Source organism: Panthera leo, chromosome B3 (assembly GCF_018350215.1).
Source record: "Panthera leo isolate Ple1 chromosome B3, P.leo_Ple1_pat1.1, whole genome shotgun sequence".
NCBI lineage: Eukaryota > Metazoa > Chordata > Mammalia > Carnivora > Felidae > Panthera > Panthera leo.
This window is the reverse complement of record NC_056684.1, coordinates 121,473,293-121,496,645: the sequence shown is the minus strand read 5'-3', so window position 1 is coordinate 121,496,645 and position 23,353 is coordinate 121,473,293. Positions and strand designations below refer to the sequence as shown.

General features: G+C 41.9%; 1 protein-coding gene and 1 pseudogene across 1 annotated transcript in view; one reads left to right on the top strand and one right to left on the bottom strand.

Annotated features, from left to right (window-relative positions):
• Nucleotides 1-23,353, top strand: part of TMED8 (transmembrane p24 trafficking protein family member 8) — a 31,430-nt gene extending 8,077 nt beyond the window's left edge. Inside the window, exons 2-6 of the mRNA XM_042943939.1 lie at nucleotides 10,175-10,256; nucleotides 16,955-17,084; nucleotides 18,660-18,786; nucleotides 19,014-19,319; nucleotides 20,632-23,353. Coding sequence (XP_042799873.1) covers nucleotides 10,175-10,256; nucleotides 16,955-17,084; nucleotides 18,660-18,786; nucleotides 19,014-19,319; nucleotides 20,632-20,849 — 863 coding nt within the window. The 3' untranslated portion in view covers nucleotides 20,850-23,353. The remainder of the gene's footprint in view (nucleotides 1-10,174; nucleotides 10,257-16,954; nucleotides 17,085-18,659; nucleotides 18,787-19,013; nucleotides 19,320-20,631) is intronic.
• On the bottom strand, nucleotides 1,559-2,445 carry LOC122222989 (annotated as a pseudogene).

The window sequence follows — 23,353 nt, the reverse complement described above, 5'->3', positions numbered from 1 at the left end:
AACTTGTACCCCATGTTGGGTGAGCTTGAGCCCCACATTGGGTAAGCATGAGCCCCACTTTGGGTAAGCCCTGCCTCTCTCTCTCTCTCTCTCTCTCTCCCTCTCCCTCTCCCTCTCCCTCTCCCTCTCCCTCTCTCCCCCTCTCCCCCCCCTCCCCCCCTCTCTCTCCCTTTCTCTCTCTCTCTCTGCCCCTCACTCACTTGCATCCTCTCTCTCTCAAAAAAAAAAAAAAAGTACTCATCAAAAAAAAAAAAAAAAAAGGAATGAAGGTAAAAGAAAGATATTTTCAGATAATCAGATACAGGATTTGTCAGCCTGCAGACTGGCACTTAAGGAACAATTGAATTCTTCAGGCAGAATAAAAATGATCCCAGATGAAAGGAAAATCACAATTTCATCTCACTCATTAATATAGTTGCAAAAAGTCATGATCAAAATATTAGCAGACTAAATCCAGCAATATATATGACCAAGTTGGGTTTTTTTCAGGAATGCAAAGTCATTTTAACATTCTTTAAAAGTAAGTGTAAATCATCATTTTAATATATTAGGGGATAAAAATGATCAGCTTAATGCAGAAAAAAGTGACGAAATTTACCCTCCACTTATGATTCAAAACTCTTAGCAAACTAAGAATAAAAGAAAACCTCCTTAATTGGATAAAGCATGTCTCTACAAAAACCCTTTAAGCAGCATCAAACTTAATGGTGAGATTTGAAAGTTTTCCTCTTGAGATTGGGAATAAGACAGGATACCCACTTACACCACTTTTATTGGATATTCTATCTAATACAGTTTGACAAGAAAAAAAATATATGAGGATTAGAAAGGAACCCTGTTAAATCTGTTGTTTGCGGATGATGGCTATGTACATGGAAAATCCAGAAGAATCTACAGATAAATTATTAGAATAAATTTAGCTAGATTACTGGGTATAGAGTCAGTATGCAAAATTTCCTTGCACTTATATATACAAACATACATCAGAGATATTGCAGGTTCAGTTCCAGACCACTGAAGTAAAGCAAATATCGCAATAAAGCATCTGAAACGAAGTTTTTTTGTTTCTCAGTGTATATAAAAGTTATGTTTACACTATATTGTAGTCTATTAAATGTGCAATCACAGCCATGTCTAAAAAAGTGTAATACCTTAAAATTTAAAAAGTATTGCTAAAAAATACTAACCGTCATCTGAGCTTTCAGCAGAGGTGTAATCCCTGATCATGGATCACCGTAACAAATATAGTAACGAAGAAGTTTGAAATATTGCAAGAATTATCAAAATGTGACACAGACATGAAGTGAGCAAATACTGTTGGAAAATGGTGCTGATAAACTTGCTTGGCACAGGGTTGCCATGAGCCTTCAGTTTGTCAAAAATGCAGTAACTGGGGCGCCTGGGTGGCCCAGTCAGTTAAGTATCTGACTTCTGCTCAGGTCATGATCTCGTGGTTTTTGGGTTCAAGCCCCGCATTGGGCTCTGAACTGACAGTGTGGAACCTGCTTGGGATTCTCTTTCCCTCCTTCTCTGCCCCTCTCCCACTCATGCTTTCTCTCTCTCTCAAAAATAAATAAAGTTAAAAAATTGCAATATGTGCAAAGTGCAATAAAGTGAAGCACAATCAAATGAAGTATGCCTGGACCAGCAATGAAGTTAAAAATATATAAAAGTACTATTTACCATAGATTAAAGAAAGTTCAAATACCTGGAAATAAATCTCACAAAATATGTGCAAAGCCTTTGTGCAGAAGATTATAATACATTGTTATCATTTTATTTTTGAAACCAGAACATCTATTGTGTGACTAAATGTTGAAATCCTTGAGATGAACTGGATGCCACATTAGCTGCCCTCTTGGTTTTAGATGTTGTTCCTTTACAGAATCCAGGCCTGAACCTGCAGCATAGTTTTTAGGTGCCTCGTTCAGCTGGCCCAGTATTATTTTGTCTTTTAGTCTTGGCACTCCAGTTATACTTTCTCTTCCGCTTGGCAGGATAGACACATTTGCAGCAGATTGACTTCCAAAGGTGGTAGGCCTTAGAGCCACAGTGGCGCCACAACATGTGTGTCTTATTGTGATGCTTTCCAAGTGATGATGTCACCTTTGTCATCTCATTTCTGTGGCTGAAACCCCATAATTATTGAGAGAAATGAAATAATAAATAAATGGAAAGATGTATCATATTCCTATGTTGAAAGACTCAATATTGTAAAGATGTCAGTTCTCCCCAACTTGATATATAAATAAAATACAATCCCAGTAAAAATCCCAGTGGGGTTTTCATGGTTTTTTTTGCATGGAATTTGACAAGCTAGTTCTAAAAAGTATATATAGGAATGAAAGGCCATAAATAGCATATATAAAAATACTCTGAGTAAGAACAAGATGGAAAGATTTGCTCTATCAGGGTATCAAGATTTATTTTAAAGCTTTTACAAAATAGTTTACTAGGTCCTAGGAATGGAATAAAAGCCTAGAAACAAAATCTTTGATTTGCAACCAAGATTGTACTGCAGAATAGTGAGGAAAGAATGGTAAATGTTGCTAGGGCTATTGAATATCCTAAGAGAAAGGAAAGAAGGGAAAGAAAAGAAACTCGATCCTTACCTCACACAGCACACACACAAAAAATCAACTCTAGTTGGATTTTGCACACCAACATGTGAAAAGCAATACAATACGCTCCTAAAAGATAATATAGAAGAATATATTGTTCTCAGCATAGGGAAAGACATCTCAAACAGGACACACGAAGGGCTAATAAAGGAAAAGAGTGATATATTTTGACTACACATTAAAATGAAGAACTTTGGTTCACCAAAGGATACCATTAAGAGTGAAAAGGTGTATCACAGAGTGGAAGCAGGTATTTGTAACACATGTAATTAACAAAAGGTTTGTATTTAGAACTCTTATAAGTAATAAAAAGACAATCCAGCTTTCAGCTTTTGGCTTGGAGGTGGCCAAGGTGTAATTTTCTGTAGCTGTCCTTAATCCAGGGTCATCTGACTCCAGCTGCTTCCACCATGCCACCTAAATTTGACCCCAACGAGATCAAAGTCATGTACCTGACGTGCACCAGTGAGGAGGTCGGTGCTACATCTTCCCTGGCCCCAAGATTGGCTTCCTAAATCTTTCTCCTAAAAAGGTTGATAATGACGTAGCCAAAGCAACCAGTGATTGGAAGGGTCTGAGGATTACAATGAAAATGACCAAGATGGATAGGCCCAGATTGAGGTGGTACTTTCTGTGTCTGCCCTCATTATTGAAGCCCTCAAGGAACTGCCAAGATATAAAAAGAAACAGAAGGATATTAAGCACAATGGAAATCTCAGTTTTGATGAGATTGTCGTCATTGCTGGACAGAGGAGGCACCCATCTTTTAGTTAGAGAACTGTCTGGAGCCATTAAAGAGATCCTAGGGACCACCAGACTGAGCTGTGATGTTGATGGCCGTCACCCTCATGGCATTATAGATGACCTCAACAGTGGTACAGTGGAATGCTCAGCTAGTTGAGAACTACGAAGGAAAATGTTTCAATAAAGGATCATTTTGTTAAAAAAAAAACAACCCAACAGTAAAATAGGGAAGAGACTTGAACAGGCATTTTATAAAAGAGGATTTCCAAATGGCCGAGAAACATGATAAGTCATCAGTGATATGCAAACTAAATGAGCATACACCAATCAGAATGGCCCAAATAAAAACTATTACTATGACCAAGTATTGCAGAGGCTACAGAATAATGGGAATATTCTTCAATACCAGCACGAGTGCATATTTGGTACAACCCCTTTGGAAAATAGTTTGGCATTGTCTATAAAAGTTTATTCAGATTTGTATTACTCAACCATTCCATTTCTGGTTTATTACAAAATAAATGCATGCACATGTGTACCAAGAGACATGAACAAGAATATTCATAGCAGCATTATTCATAATAGCTAAAAACTTAGAACCCAGACTTCATCAATGGTATATTGATAAATCAGCATTAATCATAATGGCTCAAAACATAGAAAGAACCCAAATTTCATCAATGGTATATTAATGAATTATGGTATATTCATGGAATATTATATAGGAATGAAAATGAACAAACTTACCCACAACAACATAGTTAAGTCTTTCTCTTTTTTTTTTCTAATGTTTTTAATGTTTATTTTTGAGAGAGACAGAACATGAGCAGGGGAGGGGCAGACAGAGAGCATCCAAAGTAGGCTCTAGGCTCTGAGCTGTCAGCACAGAACCCAGTGCAGGACTCGAACCCACGAACCGTGAGATCATTCCAAGCTGAAGTTGGCCGCTTAACCGACTCAGGTGCCCCTCTTTTTTTTTTTTTTAAGTTTACTTATTTTGAGAGAGAGAGAGAGAGAGAGAGAGAGTGGGAGCATGAGCAGGGGAGGGGCAGAAAGAGAGAGAGAGAGAGAGAGAGAGAGAGAGAATCCCAAGCAGGCTCTTGTGGGCAGCATAGAGCCTGATGTGGGGCTCCAACTTACAAACCATGAGATCATGACCTGAGCCAAACCAAGAGTCGGGACACTTAACCGAATGAGCCACTCAGGTGCCCCCATAGTTAAGTCCTTCAAACATAACGTTGAGTGAAAGAGGCTTGTTTTAAAATATTCTGCATTGTTTCCCTTTACATGGAAATGATTCCCCTTTACATTCACGCAGAATGAAATAACACTAGGAATACATATTTAGGTGGTCTGGCTATAAAGAAAAGCAGGGAAATGATTCTGTAAGTTAGGACAATGATTATGGAAGAAGGGAGCAGGTAATGTTTGGGAGGATCATGAGTGGGGCTTCAGGAGTGCTAGGATTGATCTGTTTCTTGCCTAGGTAGTAGTTTGCATGTTTCCTTTGTAATAATTTATTGAGCTGCACATTTTTGTGTACTTTTCTCTATGTTCTATTTCACAATAAAGATTTGAAGAGGTGTCAGTGTATAATCTAGTTATTAAGAGTGCTAGCTTTGGACGTGTACTGCCTGAACTCCTGTCACTTCTATTCCTATTTGCTGGTCATCTTGGGCAAGTTAACTTGATTTTGTTGAGCCTCAATTTCTTGAGTGATAAAAAGGAAGTAATGTTAGTATCAACTTCAGTCAGATTAAGTGAGAATTCAAAAAGATGCTGCCTGCAAAATGCTTAGAAAGTAATTGGCATATAGTAAAGATCACTAAGGATCACTAAGTCTTGGCTGTAATAATAAAGATAATCAGAATGAAGATAGGATGTCTGGCTACTTTAAGTTCAGATTTCTGGACCTACGCAAATACTATCTAGGTATTTTGGTCAGAGTTCTTGGTTACAAGCAGTACAAACTAATTTTGGCTGCTTTAAGCAGAAAGTGGCTTATTGCAAGGATACAGGAGGCCCATCATATTGTTGGAAAACTGAGGAGTAGGCCAATCCAGAGGCTAAGCAGCAAGAACAATTTGGTTAGGGCTCTCTGGCTGCCACTAGATGAATTCTCTCTCTTTTGTGCCACTCCTAGTTCAAATTCTTGGTGGGAATATTTTAGGTCATGTGCCTTTTCCCTAATTTCCTGGGGGCTGGAAAAAGAAGAATCTTCCATTCTGACTTCCATTGTTCACTGTTTACAAAGTCCATCCCCTCCAGGAGAAGGTTGGATATTTGAAAGCCAAAAGGTTGACAGATGACTACTACATCTGGGGTCCTGAAAGAATCTGCAAATGTAATTGTGTGCTGTCTTTGAGGAATGTCAGGGACTAGAAATGAACCTAAATATCAGTTATCCAAAGGGAAGAACAGATTAGAATCCAGAATCTGTAGACCATTAAACTTGATGCACCTTCTCAGCAAAGTTCTAGAATATGTCACAGATGGTTTGTGAACATATAGTGAAGGGTGGGGTGGGGGCGGGGAAAATGGGTGATGGGCATTGAGGAGGGCATTTGCTGGATGAGCAATGGGTGTTTTATGTAAGTGATGAATTATGGGAATCTACTCTGAAGCCAAGAGAATATATATATATATATATATATATATATATATATATATATATAGGAATATATAGGAATAGAAGTGACAGGAGTTCAGGCAGTACACGTCCAAAGCTAGCACTCTTAATAACTAGATTATACACTGACACCTCTTCAAATCTTTATTGTGAAATAGAACATAGAGAAAAAAAAAATATATATATATATCTATATATAGATATATATACATAAAGAAAGAAAAATAAGCGTCACCAGCATGGGCATACTGAAAACAAACTTGACCACCTAATGATTTTCTAAGAGAGTCGTCTCTACTCTTTCTCAGCTATCACTATTAGGTCCTCATTATCTCTCGTGAACTTGGCAAAGGCCTCCCATCTGATCCGGCAAAATCCATCTTACCAACAGCTGCTATAGAATTCTACCAAAAAATATAAATTTGATCATGTCATTTCCTAGCTTAAATTTAAGCTTAAAATTCTTGATCATCTGTGGGATGAGGGCCCTTCACAGTCTGCCCTGCTAGACCAAATGCTTCATGAGGGCCAGAACTGTGTCTGCTTTAGTGCATCATCTCGAGTATCTGGTGTGGGGCCAGCCACTTGTTAGGAATTCATTAAATAATGTGTTAAATTGGCGGGACACGCTGAACTTGCTGTACACACCGAACTGGCATGGTGTTTCCTTTGTTTATTTTACTAATGTTTATTCTTTTTATTTCTGTGAAGTGCTTCTAAATATTTCCTTAAAATTTTTTTGTGTACGATACAGTATTGTTAATTATTGGCACAATATTGTACAGCAGATCTCTGGAACTTATTCATCTTATATACTTAAGACTTTATACCCATTGACTAGCAACTCCCCATTTCCCTCTCCTCCCATGCCCTGACAAACATCATTCTACTCTCTGATTTTGTGAGTTTGGCTATTTTAGATACCTCATATAAGTGGAATTGTGCAATATGTATCCTTCTGTGACTGGCTTATTTAGCATAATGTTCTTAAGGTTCATCCATGTAATCACATGTTGCAGAATTTCCTTCTCTTTAAAGAATATTATAATATTCCATTGTCGTGTGTGTATACCACATTTTTTTTTAAACTACCACATTTTTAAGGAGGCTCCATGCCCAATGTGGGGCTTGAACTCATGACCCTGAGATTAAGAGTCGTGTGCTCTACTGGCTGAGCCAGCCAGGCACCCCTGCCACATTTTCTTTACCCATTCATCTGTCAATGGACAGTTAAGTTGTTATCACATTTTGGCTATTGTGACTAGTGTCACACTGTAACATTGGAGTCCTAATATCTCTTCGAGATCCTGATTTAAATTTTTTTGGATGAATACTTAGAAATGGGATTGGTAGATGATATGGTAATTCTATTTTTAATTTTTTGAGGAATCTTTATACTACTGTTGTCCATGGTGGCTTCACCATTTTACATTCTCATGTAGATTTAAGGGTTCCAATTTCTACACATCCTCTCCAATGCTTATCTTGCTGTTTTTTTGTTTTTGTTTTTGTTTTTTAATAATAGCTATCCTAACAGGGTAAGGTGATACTTCATTTTTTGTGGTTTTGATTTGCATTTCCTGATGATTAGTGATGCTGAGCATCTTTTCATATACTTGTTGGGCATCTAGATGTCTTTTTTGGAGAAATGTGTATTTCAGTCTTTAGCCCATTTTTAAATTGGGTTAGTGGATTGTTATTTGGATTGTTCCTCTTGAGTTGTAGGAATTTAAAAAATTTTTTTAATGTTTATTTTTGAGAGAGAGAGACAGAGTGCGAGCGGAGAAGGGGCAGACACACACACACACACACACACACACACACACACACACAGAATCTGAAGCAGACTCCAGGCTCCCAGCTGTCAGCACAGAGCCCGACACAGAGCTCGAACTCACAAACTGCAAGATCATGACCTGAGCTGAAGTCAGATCCTCAACCGACTGAGCCACCCAGGTGCCCCAAGTCCCTTACTTTAAATGGAACAAAGAGGAACAACAGAACAAGGCCAATGTGGTCAGAGGTCGTCTAAGGGATGATTGAAAGAACTGGAAATGGTCAGCCTAAGGAGGAATTTGCAGGAAAGATGATAGCAGACTGTAAATATTTGAAAGGATATTGGGAGGAAGGATAGAAGGGCAGGGCTTAGTAGGAAACAGATTTTACTTAGGTCAACGTAGGGGAGAACTTTGTATTCTCATTGTCTCTTTGTGAAAAGGGCCTCTTCACAGAGTAGCAGAGACTGGGAAACATTTGACAATTGTCTGAGACTCAGTTCCTTTGTTGGGAGGTTTAAAGAAAGCTTAGTCCTTCTGAGTTTCTACTTTACTCTCACACCGACTCCCTCTCACTGCACTTCTGACACCAGAGGTGGGTGTTTTTCCCTCACACCAAACAATTCTGTGACACCATCTGGGTGTCCTACAATTTAACTGAATTATGACACTCTACCTGGATATATAGTGTTACATCCCACAGATTAAGGGCTTGGTCCCATTAAACTGTTCCTCAGCCAACTTTAGATGCCAGTCTCAAGTAGTAGGTCTCAGGTTACCCACAATTGCCTACTGACTTGGCTATAAATTGGAGGTTCCCATGACCTCCCCTCCTTGGATTTGATGATTTGCTAGAGCAGCTCAGAGAACTCAGGGAGATACTTACATTTACCAGTTGATTAAAGAATATGAGAAAGGATACAGATGAATAGTCAGGTGAAGAGATACAGAGGGTGAGGTCCAGGAGGATCCTGAGTGCAGGAGCTTCTGTCCCCTGGGAGTTGGGGTATGTCACCCTCCCAAGATATGGATGTGTTCGCCAACCTAGAAGCTCTCCAAACCCTGTACTTTGGGGGTTTTTGTGGAGGTTGTATCACGTCAGCATGATCAATCATTAACTTCATTGCTATCCCCTCTCCCCTTGCTGGAGAATGGGGCTGGGGTCACAATTCCAAGCCTCTGATCATGGCTTGGTCTTTCTGGTGAGCAGCCCCCATCCAGGCGTCCACCCAGAGTCACCTCATTAGAACATAAGACACTACTAACACCTAGTAAATGCCAAGGGATTTATGAACTCTGTGTCAGGAACTAGAATCAAAGACCAAGTATTAGAACAAAACATGCTCCTACTGCTCTTTTCACTTAGGAAATCATCAGGATTTTTGGAGTTCTGTGCCAGGAACCGGGGGCAGAGACTAATATATGTATTTTCTATTACGTCCCAAGAAGAAAATTGGGTGGCATAAGCTCTAAGGTCTTTCTATCTATGAGAGTGTGAGTTGACAGAAAGAAAAATAGATCTTTTCACATACGAAAAAATGAGGTAGGATTTAAGTTGTATCAGAAGGATTTGTCCATCATTTGCACTTTTATGTTGTTACCAAACTCTGAAATTTGCAGTTTTTGACATTTACTTCATTAAGTTGTATTTTTTACTGAGAAGTGGACTTTGGGTTTCAGTTTCTTTCAGTCTTAAGGAGGTTAAACCAGGGATTATCTAAATATGCTGAACCATCTTCTGAGTGCTCAAGGAAAGTCTAGATGAATAAACCATAAGACTTAGTAGCACCTAAAGGTTAGGAGCATGACTGCCCACATTTGAATCTGTCTGTACCTTAGTGTTCTTACTTGTAAAATGGCAATGATACCAGTCCTAGGCTTGTGACCTGGGGGACATGGCCTTCATTATGCATTTCACCTGTATGCTCCTTGAGGCTACCTAACAGTTCTCCAGTAAGTCATTGGTGAGTGAGTGAGTGAGTGAAAGAAATTACAAAAATCCTTTCCCTCTGATATGTGGTGGGAGCCTACCGAATGTGGAGGTGACTCTCCATCCTTTGGTTCTGAATTCCAGTTCATTTCATCCTAAATCTCACTCTGCCTTCTGTATTTTACCTAATTTAACCATATGCTTTCTGAGAAGTGTGATTCTTAAATTAGAATGAATTTTGTGGGGACTTGTTTTGGAAAGGGTTTTATTCTTTCATGAATGGGTTATGATGGTCTGAGAATACTTGGATGTGAGGACTTGAATAATTTATGCCCTGGGCCTCTCAGAAATTGATGCCCAGGATATTTTTGTAAAGAGAAGGTTGGTTGAAACTGCCAGATTTTTTTAAAGGTACAAGATAATTATGATTGTGCCTCTTCTCAAATATTGAATATTTCTTTCCATGATTTTCTAGAGAATGAAGATCTAGAAAACACCAAGGTGACCTCTCTAGTGGCTTCTGCCTCTGATCCAGAGCCCCATTCCTCACCCTACAGGTAGGGACAGCAACTGCTTGGCTCCTAGAGGTTTATCTCCTGAGATAAGGGATTAATGAGATGTGGATGGCAACTTTGAGGGGGACAGCAAGTGGGAGTGAAGAGTATGGATGGTTTGGTGACTAATTAGCCGTTAAGTGTGTTTAGGGGCAGTGTCAGATCTCTTTCAGATTATGAAATTTTCTTCACTCCCAGAGAACGAAATTGTAACAAAAAGTGTAGTCTTTTTTATCTTCTCTTGAAGCCCAAGTTGAAATGTTAAAACATTAGACATGGATCCCAGGTAGACTTTCAAGACAATGTGTGTTTGGTTTTTACCCATAAGATACACAGACACACACACACACACACACACACACACACACACACACACACACTTTTGGAGGGGTTTTTTTCTAATGTAATTTTTAGATTAAACCAGTGTGAGAACCTTCATATTGTTATTCTTTTTTTAAAAATTTTTTTAAATATTTATTTTTGAGAGAGAGAGAGAGAGAGACAGAGTGTGAGCGGGGGAGGGGTAGAGAGAGAGGGAGACATAGAATCCAAAGCAGGCTTCAGGCTCTGAGCTGTCAGCACAGAGCCCGACACGAGGCTCAAACTTACAAACCATGAGATCGTGACCTGAGCCAAAGTTGGACTCTTTACTGACTGAGCCACCCAGGTGCCCCTCAGATTGTTCTTCTTAATTTCCTGCTCCATCCATTTCATCTATCTACTGTCATTAATATCAGAGTATATAGCAGAAAGGAAACAGTTGTACTGAGCTCTAGAATAAGTGGAAACCCAAAAAATTAATGGAATAATTAATGAAAAACTGTATTTTGGAGAACCCTGAGCAAATGGATATTATAGCCCAACTGATCTGCTCATGGCACAGTACTGTTGAGTAGAACCAGTGTGGTCTCAATGCCCCACACAAAGTTGATGGCTGGGCGTAGGGAGGAATGTCAAGATATTTAAACAATCTGTTATTCCTTTTTTTAAAATCTTGTTTTAAAATCTTTTTTTAAATGTTTATTTTTGAGAGAGATAGAGTTTGAGAGAATGTAAGTGGGGAAGGGGCAGAGAGGGGGATAGAGGATCCGAAGTGGGATCTGCACTGACAATAGAGAGCCTGATGTGGGGCTCGAACTCATGAATTGAGTTCATGATGTGAGCCGAAGTTGGAGGCTTAACCTACTGAGCCACCCAGGTGCTACTGTTACTTCCTTTTTTTAAAAAAGTATTTTATTTTATTTTTAAGTAAACTCTATGCCCATTGTGGGGCTAGAACTCACAACCCTGAGATCAAGAGTTGCATGCTCCACCAACTGAGTCAGCCAGGTGCCCCAGTTTGTTATTTCTTGAGTAGAATTTCTTTCTTCTTACTTTTGCATATGAAATAAAGCTTTTTCCCCCAGAATTCAGATGATGGGAGATAATAATGTTTAATATAATAATAATGGTAATATAGTTAGTGATAATAATATAATAGCCATGCTTCATTGAATATTCTCCATAATAATGATAATAAAATAGTTACTTTTTACAGAATGTTTCTTAAAAAAGTTTTTTTAAATCTTTATTTTAGAGAGTGCAAGCAGGAGAGAGAGGCAGAGGGAGAGAATTTTAAGCAGGCTCCATGCTCAGTGTGGAGCCTGATTCAGGGCTTGATCCCATGACCCTGGGATCATGACCTGAGCTGAAATCAAGAGTCAGACAGCTGCTCAACCCATTGAGCCACCCAGACCCCCCTTTTACAGAATGTTTCTATTTGCTCAGTACTATACTAGGTGCGAAAATGCATTCTACCGTTTAATCCTCCTAACAACCCTACTGAAACAGGTGTTTCTTTTCCAGTGAGGAAAACAAAACGGTGAATTTAAAAATTTGCCCAAGTTCGCACAGCTCTAGGTTTGTTCTCTAAAGCTCGTTCTGGGGGCACCTGGGTGGCTCAGTCGGTTGAGCGTCCGACTTCAGCTCAGGTCACGATCTCGATCTCGCGGTCCGTGAGTTAGAGCCCCGCGTCTGGCTCTGGGCTGATGGCTCAGAGCCTGCAGCCTGCTTCAGATTCTGTGTCTCCCTCTCTCTCTGCCCCTCCCCCATTCATGCTCTGTCTCTCTCTGTCTCAAAAATAAATAAATGTTAAAAAAATAAAAAAAATAAAAAATAAATAAATAAAGCTCGTTCTGGTAAGTAGCATTAGAAGGGTTTTGAGTTCTATGCTTAGAGCTACTAGGTTATTTATAGAATAGTCCCTTTAGAAGACCAAGCCTCCCCAAGGCTGTGTTGATTTGAGACAATTCCTGTTCTCCTCAAATCCCAGGAGGGAGCGCCTTTTCCTTCTTGCTGCCACCAGCCTTTTTCTGGATGTTGATCTGAGGGATGTTTGGGGGCTGGCTTTTGACACGGACTGATGTTTCCTCCTAAGAATAAAGTTTTGAGTGAAGAATCTACAACATTCTTAGAAAAAAGGAGATTTAATTTTAAAGCTCTGTTTCTAAAATCTAGTGTGTGAAGAAAGAAGTCCAGTCCAAATGACACTTGAAGTGCAGTGTTTATGTTTTGTGTGTATTAGAAATGGAAGGGCCCAACTCTCTCTCTTGCCAGTGAGGCTGGCAGGCTGGTCAGGCTGTCCCCTCCCTTGGGATGGCCTCCCTGCTCTGGGTCAGCACAAACCAGAAGGCTTACAGTGGGAGTTTTTCCTTTATGTGATTTATCATTGGCATCAAGTGATTTGCAATTTATCTTTCCCCAAATACCCTTCATTGATTCTTCAGAGCATGAAATGCTAATGTGAACATTAAACTCATGTGGCTGTTGCATGTCCTGTTTAAAATAGTTTATTTGTTGGTGTGCCTGGGTACCTCAGTTGGTTAAGCAGCTAACTTCGGCTCAGGTCATGATCTAGCCATTTGTGGGTTCGAGCCCCGCTTTGGGCTCTGTGCTGACAGCTCAGAGCCTGGAGCCTGCTTTGGATTCTGGGTCTCCCTCTGTCTGTGCCCCTCCCCCACTTGCGCTCTGTTTCTCTGTCTCTCTCAAAAATAAGTAAACATTGGGGCGCCTGGGTGGCGCAGTCGGTTAAGCGTCCGACTTCAGCCAGGTCACGATCTCACGGTCCGTGAGTTCGAGCCCCGCGTCGGGCTCTGTGCTGACAGCTCAGAGCCTGGAGCCTGTTTCCGATTCTGTGTCTCCCTCTCTCTCTGCCCCTCCCCCGTTCATGCTCTGTCTCTCTCTGTCCCAAAAATAAATAAAAAACGTTGAAAAAAAAAAAATAAGTAAACATTAAAAAATTTAAAAAGAACTATTCTCTAAAATAGTTTATTTATTTTTAAAAGATTTTTTAAAATTTATTTTGAGAGAGAGAGAGCGTGGGAGGGGCAGAGAGAGAAGGAGAGAGAGAATCCCAAGCAGGCTCCACACCATCAGTGTGGAGCCCGATGTGGGACTCAAACTCATGAACCATGAAATCATGACCTGAGCCAAAATCAAAGGTTGGATGCTCAACTGACTGAGCCATCTAGGCACCCCTAAAACTTTTTTTTTCTTTTCTTTTTTTTTTTTAATTAAAAAAAAAAATTTTTTTTAACGTTTTTATTTATTTTTGAGACAGAGAGAGACAGAGCATGAACGGGGGAGGGGCAGAGAGAGAGGGAGACACAGAATCGGAAGCAGGCTCCAGGCTCTGAGCCATCAGCCCAGAGCCCGACGCGGGGCTCGAACTCACAGACTGCGAGATCGTGACCTGAGCTGAAGTCGGACGCTTAACCGACGGAGCCACCCAGGCGCCCCACCCCTAAAACTTTTTTAATAAGCAGAACAATATTTATACAAAGTAGCATACACAAAGGCAAAGAGGAGACTTAGTTTTAGATGCCATGTACAGTAAGGTCAGGCTAATGGTCAGATTAACTTGTATTCTCACATGCCAGTATTTCTCTTTTGCTCCTAGACAAAAATTAATATATTCATTTATTTATTCAACAAATATTTTGGGACCGTCTACTATTTATTCATTCAACAGATATTTGTTGAGAGCCTGCTACTTACCTGGCAGTGTTCTAGGCAATGGAGATACCACAAATGAACAAACAGTCCAAGTCCCTGGTCTCGTGGCGTTTCTATTCTAGTGGGAAGGGCAGACAGAAAGCAAGCATACATCCTATTTCATAGACTCTAAGTTGCCATCACCTGTAAGATGTACTGTTATTTAATGAACTACCAAGAAAGGGAAAAATGTCCCAGGTAGAGAGTCTAGTAATAGATATTCCCTCCCACCCCCACCCGCTCCCATCCTTCATGGAGCTAGGACACCAAAAGCGTGAACCTTCAGTGAAAAGGTAAACAAGAAAAAAGATCCCTCCACACAGAGAAGGACCACAAGGAAACTTGAATGTTTCCATCTTGGCTCTGTGTAAGGGGAGGAGAAAAAGATCTCCGCTGAGAATATGAACCATGAGTCTGTAGTCACCAGTTTGTGGTCTAAATTCACCATGCCATTGGAGTTTGAACAAAACCCTCACACAGAACTTATTCAAGTTGTGTCAGTTGGAAGCCTCCTGAATACTGGCAGAAGCAAATGCAAATCTCCTGGGCAAAGACTGTGTCAGTCCAGTCCCCGGGCAGTTGTAAGACACCACCAGTGTTTAGGACATCTTGCATTTCGTTTGTGTTAAAATCTGAAAACAAATATACACCTTGCAGTCAACAAGATATGAGACATAATATGTCAGGCAGTAGTGAGTGCAGTGAACACAGGTGAACAGGGTAAGGCTAGAAGGACTGATGGGGCTAGGGCAGGGTGAACCATTCAACATGCGGATATCTGGGGAGCCTCCCTAGAAGTGATAGCTGAGCAGAAGCCTGAAGGAAGCCCTCAGGTAACTGGCAGCAGGATATTCTAGGCTGAGGTGACAGCGGGTGCAAAACCCTCGAATGCTTGAGGTGTTTGAGGACCCTCAGATTCAAGAGACCATTGTGACTGCAACGGACTGAGCACGATGACATGAGGTCATTTTAGGAGATGAGGGTTCCATGTGATGGGCCTGGCAGTAGATGCCATGCATGCCAGGAACAGGGCCCATCCCTGCCATCAGGCTCACTTACTAATGGAGGACACAGATAGGGATAAATAGTGTCAAGAAACAAAAGCAGACTGGAATTTCTGGGCTTAAGAGAAAAAATAGGCTTGCAGCCTAGACTAATTTACATTTTACACAGGATTACCCAAGCAAAACCATAAAAATCAACAGTATCCCATACGTTTGGTTTTTATAGTGACTACCTCTTGTTTGTCCTGAGGTAGGTTGGGGTGACTTGTATACTCCAAAAGATGGCTCTATTTTGTCTGAAAAGAGGTAATTTGTAAACTAGGAGTGCTTTTTCTTGTTTATAATTAAAAAAAGAAGAGAGAAAGAAACTAATAAACACCAAATAAGTCCTGTTTCCCCATATTGTCTCTGTACTGTTTTCCAGTCATTTACTCAGTGGGGAAATGATCCGTGAAAGCAGTGGTTCTCAAACCTTTACACAATTCAAAGTTATTGAGAATCCCAAAGAATTTTTCCTGTGGTTTATCTCTATCAATGTTTACTATATTAGAAATTAAAACTGAAAAATTAAAAAATAGTTATTGATTTAAAAATGAAAATAATGAACTCATTGCATGTAAACATAAATAATATGTTTTTAATGCAAAACAACTGTTTTCCAAAGCAGAAATAATTTAGTGAGAAGAGAGATGTTGTAACTCTCTTTCATGTCTGGCTTCACAAAGACAGTTGGATTCTTAGATCTGCTTCCGCGTACATTCTGTTGCAACATCTCGTGTCCTATACTGGAAAACTCTAATGTATTCTCTTGAGAAGATGGAAATCAAAAAAGGCAATCACGTTTTAGAATTATTATAAAAAAAGTCTGAAGAGCCCCAGCGGTGCTCGCGCTGAACTCTGATGACTGCTGCTCTAAAGAATCCCATGCCACCTTTTGTTGACAACAGATTTCCAAGAGACCTGGGGTATTGTGCCATTGCCCTGGCACCTAGCTCACTTTGTGGTCTTTCCAGAAGCCAGGGGAAAGGGAAGAGGGCCGAAATTATTCCTCTGCTTCTTTAAAAGTATTCAAATTGTCAGGCCTTAAGTCATTGGGATAATAGATTAATGTGCTTAAAAAGGGAAAGAAAATGATGACCTTCTTTTATTAGCCAGTGTGATCTGGAGGATGGTGTGAAGCGGAAAGGCTGAAAGACTGCTCCCAGCCTGACTGGAGAGGGATGGCCTTGCTAATCAGTTTGCGCTCCCTGTGTTTTGGTGATTGATTTCTGGCCCTGGCGAGGCCTCCTCTGTTTGCTTCTAACAGAAGTTTTATGTGTAGAACAGAACTGGGATTCTGACTTTTCTTTTGTTGAAATCCTGTGTGGAGCAGATGGTGTGGGTCCCAGAGAACAAAACTCAGACGACTGACCTGCATGTTCGCCATGGTTCTCAGAACCTGGGGCCTGGCTTCATCAGTCCTGGGCCGTCACACGCTGTCACTGCTTTATTGTGGGCCAAGTCAGCCCGGGGCAGTGGTCAGCTAAACTGACAGTGGACCCAAATGCCAGAGGAAAGCAGAGGTTGGGAGATGTCCCTTGAAGGTTGTTTTATTTCTAAGTTTCTCCAAGACTACTGTGCCCTTTGAAAGAGTCCTTGAATTGACATGCTGTCTTCTTCTGAGAGGCCACAGACGGTATCTCGAGCGAGTGAGGATGCCACCGAAGATCTGCGAAAGACAGCTGGTGCCTTGGAGGCGCAGGCCTTGGTGGAGCAGGAATCGCTGCCTGCAGACCAGGCCCAGGTCCTCAACAAGGTAGGGAGGGCAATGTCGCAGTCTCTTCGGGAGGAGCGGTGTGTGGCACCAGAATCTAGATGTGTGTGGATGGGTTGGACCTAGAAAGCATTGGGGCGTCTCAGTTTTATTTATTTGGAGAATGGTCATGTGTGTCACCCTCAGGGCCCATCACTGAACCAGCAGCTACTCAAGAAATGAACTGTTAGAATGGATGCTCATGTGTCATCTGACATCCTCTGGATGTGAAGAGCCTTCAACCATGGGATCGTGTTTTAGCTTCAGTTTTTTTGTGGTAGATCTACTCAGGATTTATGGTCAAGGTTCCATAGAAGTGGTGTAGATAGCAGTAATCTCCCTGCCATGGAGGAAGGAGTTGTTTGTATTATTACTAACACATAGATTATAATTACTAATGGTATTATGGTCAATAAAGACAATGCCGAACATTATCATTACATTTGCTTTACGAAGCATTTTTATCCACAATACTTCATTTGCTTCTGAGAAGAAACCTATGAGACAGGTACCATTATGTTCCCATTTTACAGATGAGGGAACTGAAGCCAAGATCTATTGGTGACTTTACTAATGCTGTGCTGCTAATATGTTGCAAACTAAATCCTTTGTTTAGCCTTGTGGAAAAGGAAAGACTCATGTAAGCAGGTTAGCCAAAGTCTGATTCACCTCATTTGGCAATAGAGGTAATATCTTCAGAAAGAGATATTATGAGAATATAGTCTGGGATGAATTCAAAATTTCTTTCTTTCTTTCTTGCAAATATAATTCTGGTTTCTTAACTGGATAGCCATCTCACTGGTATGCTGTCCTGTGTGGCCAGTGGGTGTACATTTCTTGAGTTGCCTGCTGACTGTTTGGAGAGGATCAAGAAGTTATGGCATAAAAACAAGAAACGGGAGCACTGATCTGAGTGGTTTCATGTGAAACCCGCTAGAGAGAGACTGCAGCCTCCTGCCATGGGTTAGCGAGGGCTTCCAATTTCAAGGGATGCTTGTATACTTCCATGGAGGTTAGATATCTGGCAGCAAATGGACTGTTTAAATACATTAAAACAAGTGAAATGACAATTATTTACAGAACACTGTTAGTGGATGTGACAGCCAGTGGCATGGGACATCCCGGATGTGCTGTGGATAAGCCAGGGACAGAGAATATAAACCACAGGTTCTCTCTGCAGTGCTTTGGTGGCTTGATTGACAGGGATCTGGAGGTAGCCTGGGAGTGGGGATTGTAGCGGGAGGCTGTGTGGCAGAGTCAGAGCCGGGCTAAACCCCGGATACAAGCGCTGTCATGAGAGGGGCCACAGGGAGGTGCTGTGCAGGTCACCGTGCGGCACAGAAACACTGTTGGTGCAGAAGTCAGTAGCAAGCTTGGAGGAAATTCACGGGCAAGGATTTTATAAAGGGTCTGGAGTGGGAGAGCTGCAAAAGGGAGGGAGGAGGGAACATAGCACATCAGGCTTTGAGCTGATGGAAAGTGGAGGCAATAGGGCAGGGGTGGGCAGCCCCCTTGGGAAGGAGGCTAATTGGAATCTGCCACGCTAGTAAGTGCTCTAATCAGATTTCCATTGTGCAGATGGCCAAGTACCAAGTTCCACAAAGGTCCGGGGACATCGTTATGATCCAGTCTGAGCACACAGGAGCTATAGATATCCTTTCAGCTGATTTGGAATCTGCAGATCTCCTGGGGGATCACAGGAAAGGTGAGACCTTTGGGGGTATGGAAGGTAGTTTCTTTGTTCCCGGTGGGTGCTTAAATAAAGGCAGGCAGACAGATGGAAGGAAACTAAGAAGGTGACTTGTGAAAGGCAGTCAAAGAAGCCAGGAAGTAGAAAGAATGTCTTTGACTATGACACCCTGCCTAAGCAAAATGCCACATTTGGCTGTATTTTCTCTTGGTTTCTCAGTAGTAAGCTGCTTGTCCTTTTAGTGTCCCCACCTCTGATGGCTCCTCCGTGCATCTGGACCTTTACCAAGATGAAGGAATTCAAAAGCAAGCTGGGCAAAGAGAAGAACAGCCGTCTGGTGGTGAAGCGGGGTGAGGTGGTGACCATCCGGGTACCTACCCATCCAGAGGGGAAGCGTGTTTGCTGGGAGTTTGCGACTGATGACTATGACATTGGCTTTGGAGTTTATTTTGACTGGACCCCTGTAACCAGCACTGACATAACTGTGCAGGTCAGTGATTCCAGTGAGGATGAGGATGAAGATGAAGAAGAGGAGGAAGAGATTGAAGGTAAATTTAATTTTAACATAATTTGCAATTTGCTTCTTCTGGCTCAACCCAGTTTCTAATGACCACTTCCCGTATTATACCAGTCCTTCCCTTCCTTAGAATGCAGGCAAGGAATCCTGCTTTCAGCACTGTAAGCTAAACTGAGTGGTACAGGCCAAAGTCTGACCCTCAAAGAACATTCTGGTGGGGTTGGTATTGGTGCCTTAGTGGAAAGCTTCTTTTGCTTTTAATCAGTACCCAGCTGTTTCCCCAACATCTCCTTGGGGAAAGGGATGGGATGGGCAGGAAAGGGGTGGGTCAGTGCTGCAGTATATAGATCACGTATAAACCGAGATTATTTTATATTTCTCTCATAGTTTGGGATATTTGCCATTGTTCTTAGTCTGGAACCAAACTGGGTGATTGCACATTGCTGACTGTACTCCTCTCCAACTTGTCACAGTTGGCTGACTACTGTTTACTTCCTTCATTTCATGCCCAGAGCAGTTTTTTTTAACCTAAATAATCTTTATTGAGGTATAATTGATGTATAACATTGTATTAGTTTGAAATGTACCACGTAGTGCCTTAATATCTGTAAATATTGCAAAATAGGCCCAGAGTAGTTTTAAACATAGTTTCTGTGCTCTATTCCAGTTGTTATTTGCAATGCCTACTCAGGATGACTCCGAGGCTTTTTTTTTTTTTTTTTTTTTTTTACAATAGTATGAGTAGGTTCTAAGTAGGTTCCAAGCATCTTGATTTTTCTATATAATCTTAAAAATCAATCCCTTGCTTCTTCATGGAAAAGCAAGTCTGCAGGGAAATCTTCAGGTATTTAGGCGGCGGGGAGCCTTGTATCTTACTTTGCTGTTCTTCAGGAGGCCAAGTAGAAGTTCTAGGTCACTCTATTCAGTGTGTTTGTATTTCCTACCTCCATTAGCTGTTTCTTTCTCCTGTTGAATGAAGAGATGTCAGAATCTTCCCTTCGAAATATTTTCTCCCCCTTGGAGATGTCCAGACACTTCCGGAACTAGGTGGGCTGTATAAGGCTAAATCATTGTTTCTCGGTGGAGACATTATTGGCATTTGGGGTGGGATGCTTCTTTGCTGGGCAGGTACTGTCCTGATGTTAAGTGCTCTAAATGCAGTATCACCCACTAGTTTCTCTGATGGCCAAAAGGTCAGCAGACATCTCCAAATTCCCGTAGGAGGGTAAGAGCATTCCCCCGGCTAAACGCCACTAAGTCACCTGGTCCATTCTTTTCTCTTGAGGTCGGATTACTCAGTCTCTGAAGTCATATCCCAACACTGTGCCATTTTGCTTATGCAGACCCTGTCCCAGTTGGAGACGTAGAGAGAGGCTCCAGGAGCTCCCTTCGAGGTCGCTATGGGGAAGTCATGCCCGTGTACCGGCGAGACAGCCACCGGGACGTGCAGGCTGGCAGCCACGACTACCCTGGCGAGGGCATCTACCTGCTCAAGTTTGACAACTCCTACTCCCTGCTCCGCAACAAGACTCTCTACTTCCACATCTACTACACTAGCTGAAGGCCCGCCGGGACAGGAGGCAGGCGGGTATTTGCTGGCTGGAGCAGGCTGCCAGCTGGTGCCTCTCGTTTTGGATAGGCAAGAGCTAAAAGTTGAGCGTGAGGCTTCTGACCCTCACGTCCTGCCTGGCATGCCTGACTGTTGACCCCATGTAGCTTTTCCCCCTTCTCGGCTTCTGCAGGTGGTAGTGTAGTGCTCCTGTTCTGTGGTCCTTGACTCACGCTCCTCTTGCTTCAGACTCCGGCCACGTCCCTCCGTGAAGGAGCCCATTGGGCAAAAGCCTAAAGGGTAGTTGGGTGTTGTCTTTTAAAAATAGGCTTGTTTTGGTACGAGGTATTATTCCAGTTGCTGCTCTCTCCTCTCCCACATCCTATATTGCAGATGTGTTTAGTGGCACCCAGTCTTCATCTTTTGAAAGTGCTGGAAGAGGAAAAACACATTGTCCATGAAGGAACCCAGTGTTTTGGATGGAGAAAGCTCTGTCCAGCCTCTCACCACTGCCATATTCCTGCCTGCTGGTTCTTCTTGGTCTATAGCACAGGCCGGGAGCCCTCACTGCCTTTGGAGGGGTGTTAGTAGTCCAGATTGTTCGACTCCGCCTCGTGCCCTCCTCTTGCCTTTCCCACGCCTGTGTCCTTGCCCTCACAGCAAGAATGTCCATGCAGTCTAAGTGACGATCACGTAGTCTAAGATCCAGAGGGGAGAAACTGCCTCCATCACTTCCTGCTTCAAGAGGTAGTGTCCCTTAGCAAGGGTGCTGGCAATTGAAGGGGAAAGGGTGGAAATTAGGTACTAGATTGATCTCAGAATCCACATCTTTGCAAGTCAAATGTTACTGAATTATTATTTTTTGTATAATCAAAGAAGGGGTATAATCTGAGAGACCAAGGTTAAAAAACAAAAACCACTCCAGATTCCCCACCACTCTTTTTTATCTCGAGGGTAGGAATGTTATTTAGTAATTTTTCTTCAGAAACAATCTGACTTCAAGTTTCTGGATTTAGGTTTCTTGCATTGAGGGCTTAAAGCTTTTGGTGTTCGAAGTCTCTTAGAAAAGGTGGTAATGAAACTTCACTGTTGCTGCTGATGGGATTTGTCTTTACCAGCCAAAGCTTGCATTTTCCGGGTCACAGCCTTCCCACTGTATTAGTCCTGAGGCCCAGGAGTGCCACGGGAGGATAGGGGAGCTTCAGTCAGCAGCCAAAGCAGTGGGGTGGCTGGGCCTCGGGCAGAGAGGGGACCACTGTGGTTATCTGTTTCTTCCTTGTTTCTTATTCCTTGTGTTGAGTCTGTTACTGCCTTAGAATTTTGAGGAATGATTCAATTTATTTATTACTTTATTTATTTTTTGGCACATTTCATTTTTGCCTCTGAGATACTTTCCATCTGTTTCTTAGAAGGCTTCTGTCTGCTCTGAGCCATTTAGGCCTCCTCTTCTGTGGAGTGAGATGATGATTTTAGGAGAAGCTGCGAAGTGATAATTCCCTTCCTGCAGGTCAGTCCTAGGATACTTTGGGAGGACTCTGCCCTTCTGGGGTGGACGATGCCACCCTTCCCCAGGATTCCCTGTGAGGAATTCCAGGCCGTGAGGGGCCCTGCCCATTCACCCAGGATTAAGTGCAGGGGAGTTGACTTGCCAATCAGGGATATCCTATGATTCTGGGATTTCGAAGTCCTTTGCCTGCTCTGAGGAGTACTCTTCCTCATGATGTTTCCTTTGGCTCATCCCTTTCTTGTGCAGGTGTCTGACACCAAACCTGTCCTCCCTACAGGAGCAGGAACTCGATCAGGGCTCCTTACGGTATCACCTGTGTCACCAACAAAGGGCCGTACAGCCTGTACCTTCTCTTCCCCTGGGAGCGAAGCCCCAAGGAGGGTAGGATGTTGTGGACCGAACAGCATCACACCACCATTGTTTTATATTTCAGTGCGTTTTGTAGAGGATTACACTGGCCAACGTTTATCTACCTTGTAAGAAATTAGAAATGATTTTAGGGACTATCTGTTTGGGCAGCAAAAAGCGAACTCGCTGCACATCATCTAATCCTGAGATAAACGGAGCGAGCACTCTTTCAGCATGAAGTTGAATCCTGCCTTAGCTAATTGAGTCTAATCTTTATAAAATAATTTTCTACTGAGCTGTTCCCCAGTCAGCTAAAGCCTTGCTTATTTTTCCTGTTTATTATTAACTTCTGGCTTTCTCTTAAAATGGAGCTGTCAGGCCCTAGCAAGCTCCCTGGGACAACAAACACTCTTTATTTTTGCCATGAGCGTCTCTGTACTTACTTTCTTTGGCATCCTGGTTCTGGTGCATCAGGGAAGCCTGAGGGACCTGTTCCTGTCACCTCCATGTGCCTCTTTTTGTCTGGTCACTTTTGAAATCCTGGACATTGTTACATTTCACCCTGCACTGGCGTTTCTTTGCTCCATTAGCACAAAATGGCTAAAAAGATATTTTCGCTAACCATTTACTCTTCTCCTATTAAATTTCTGCAATCATTGAA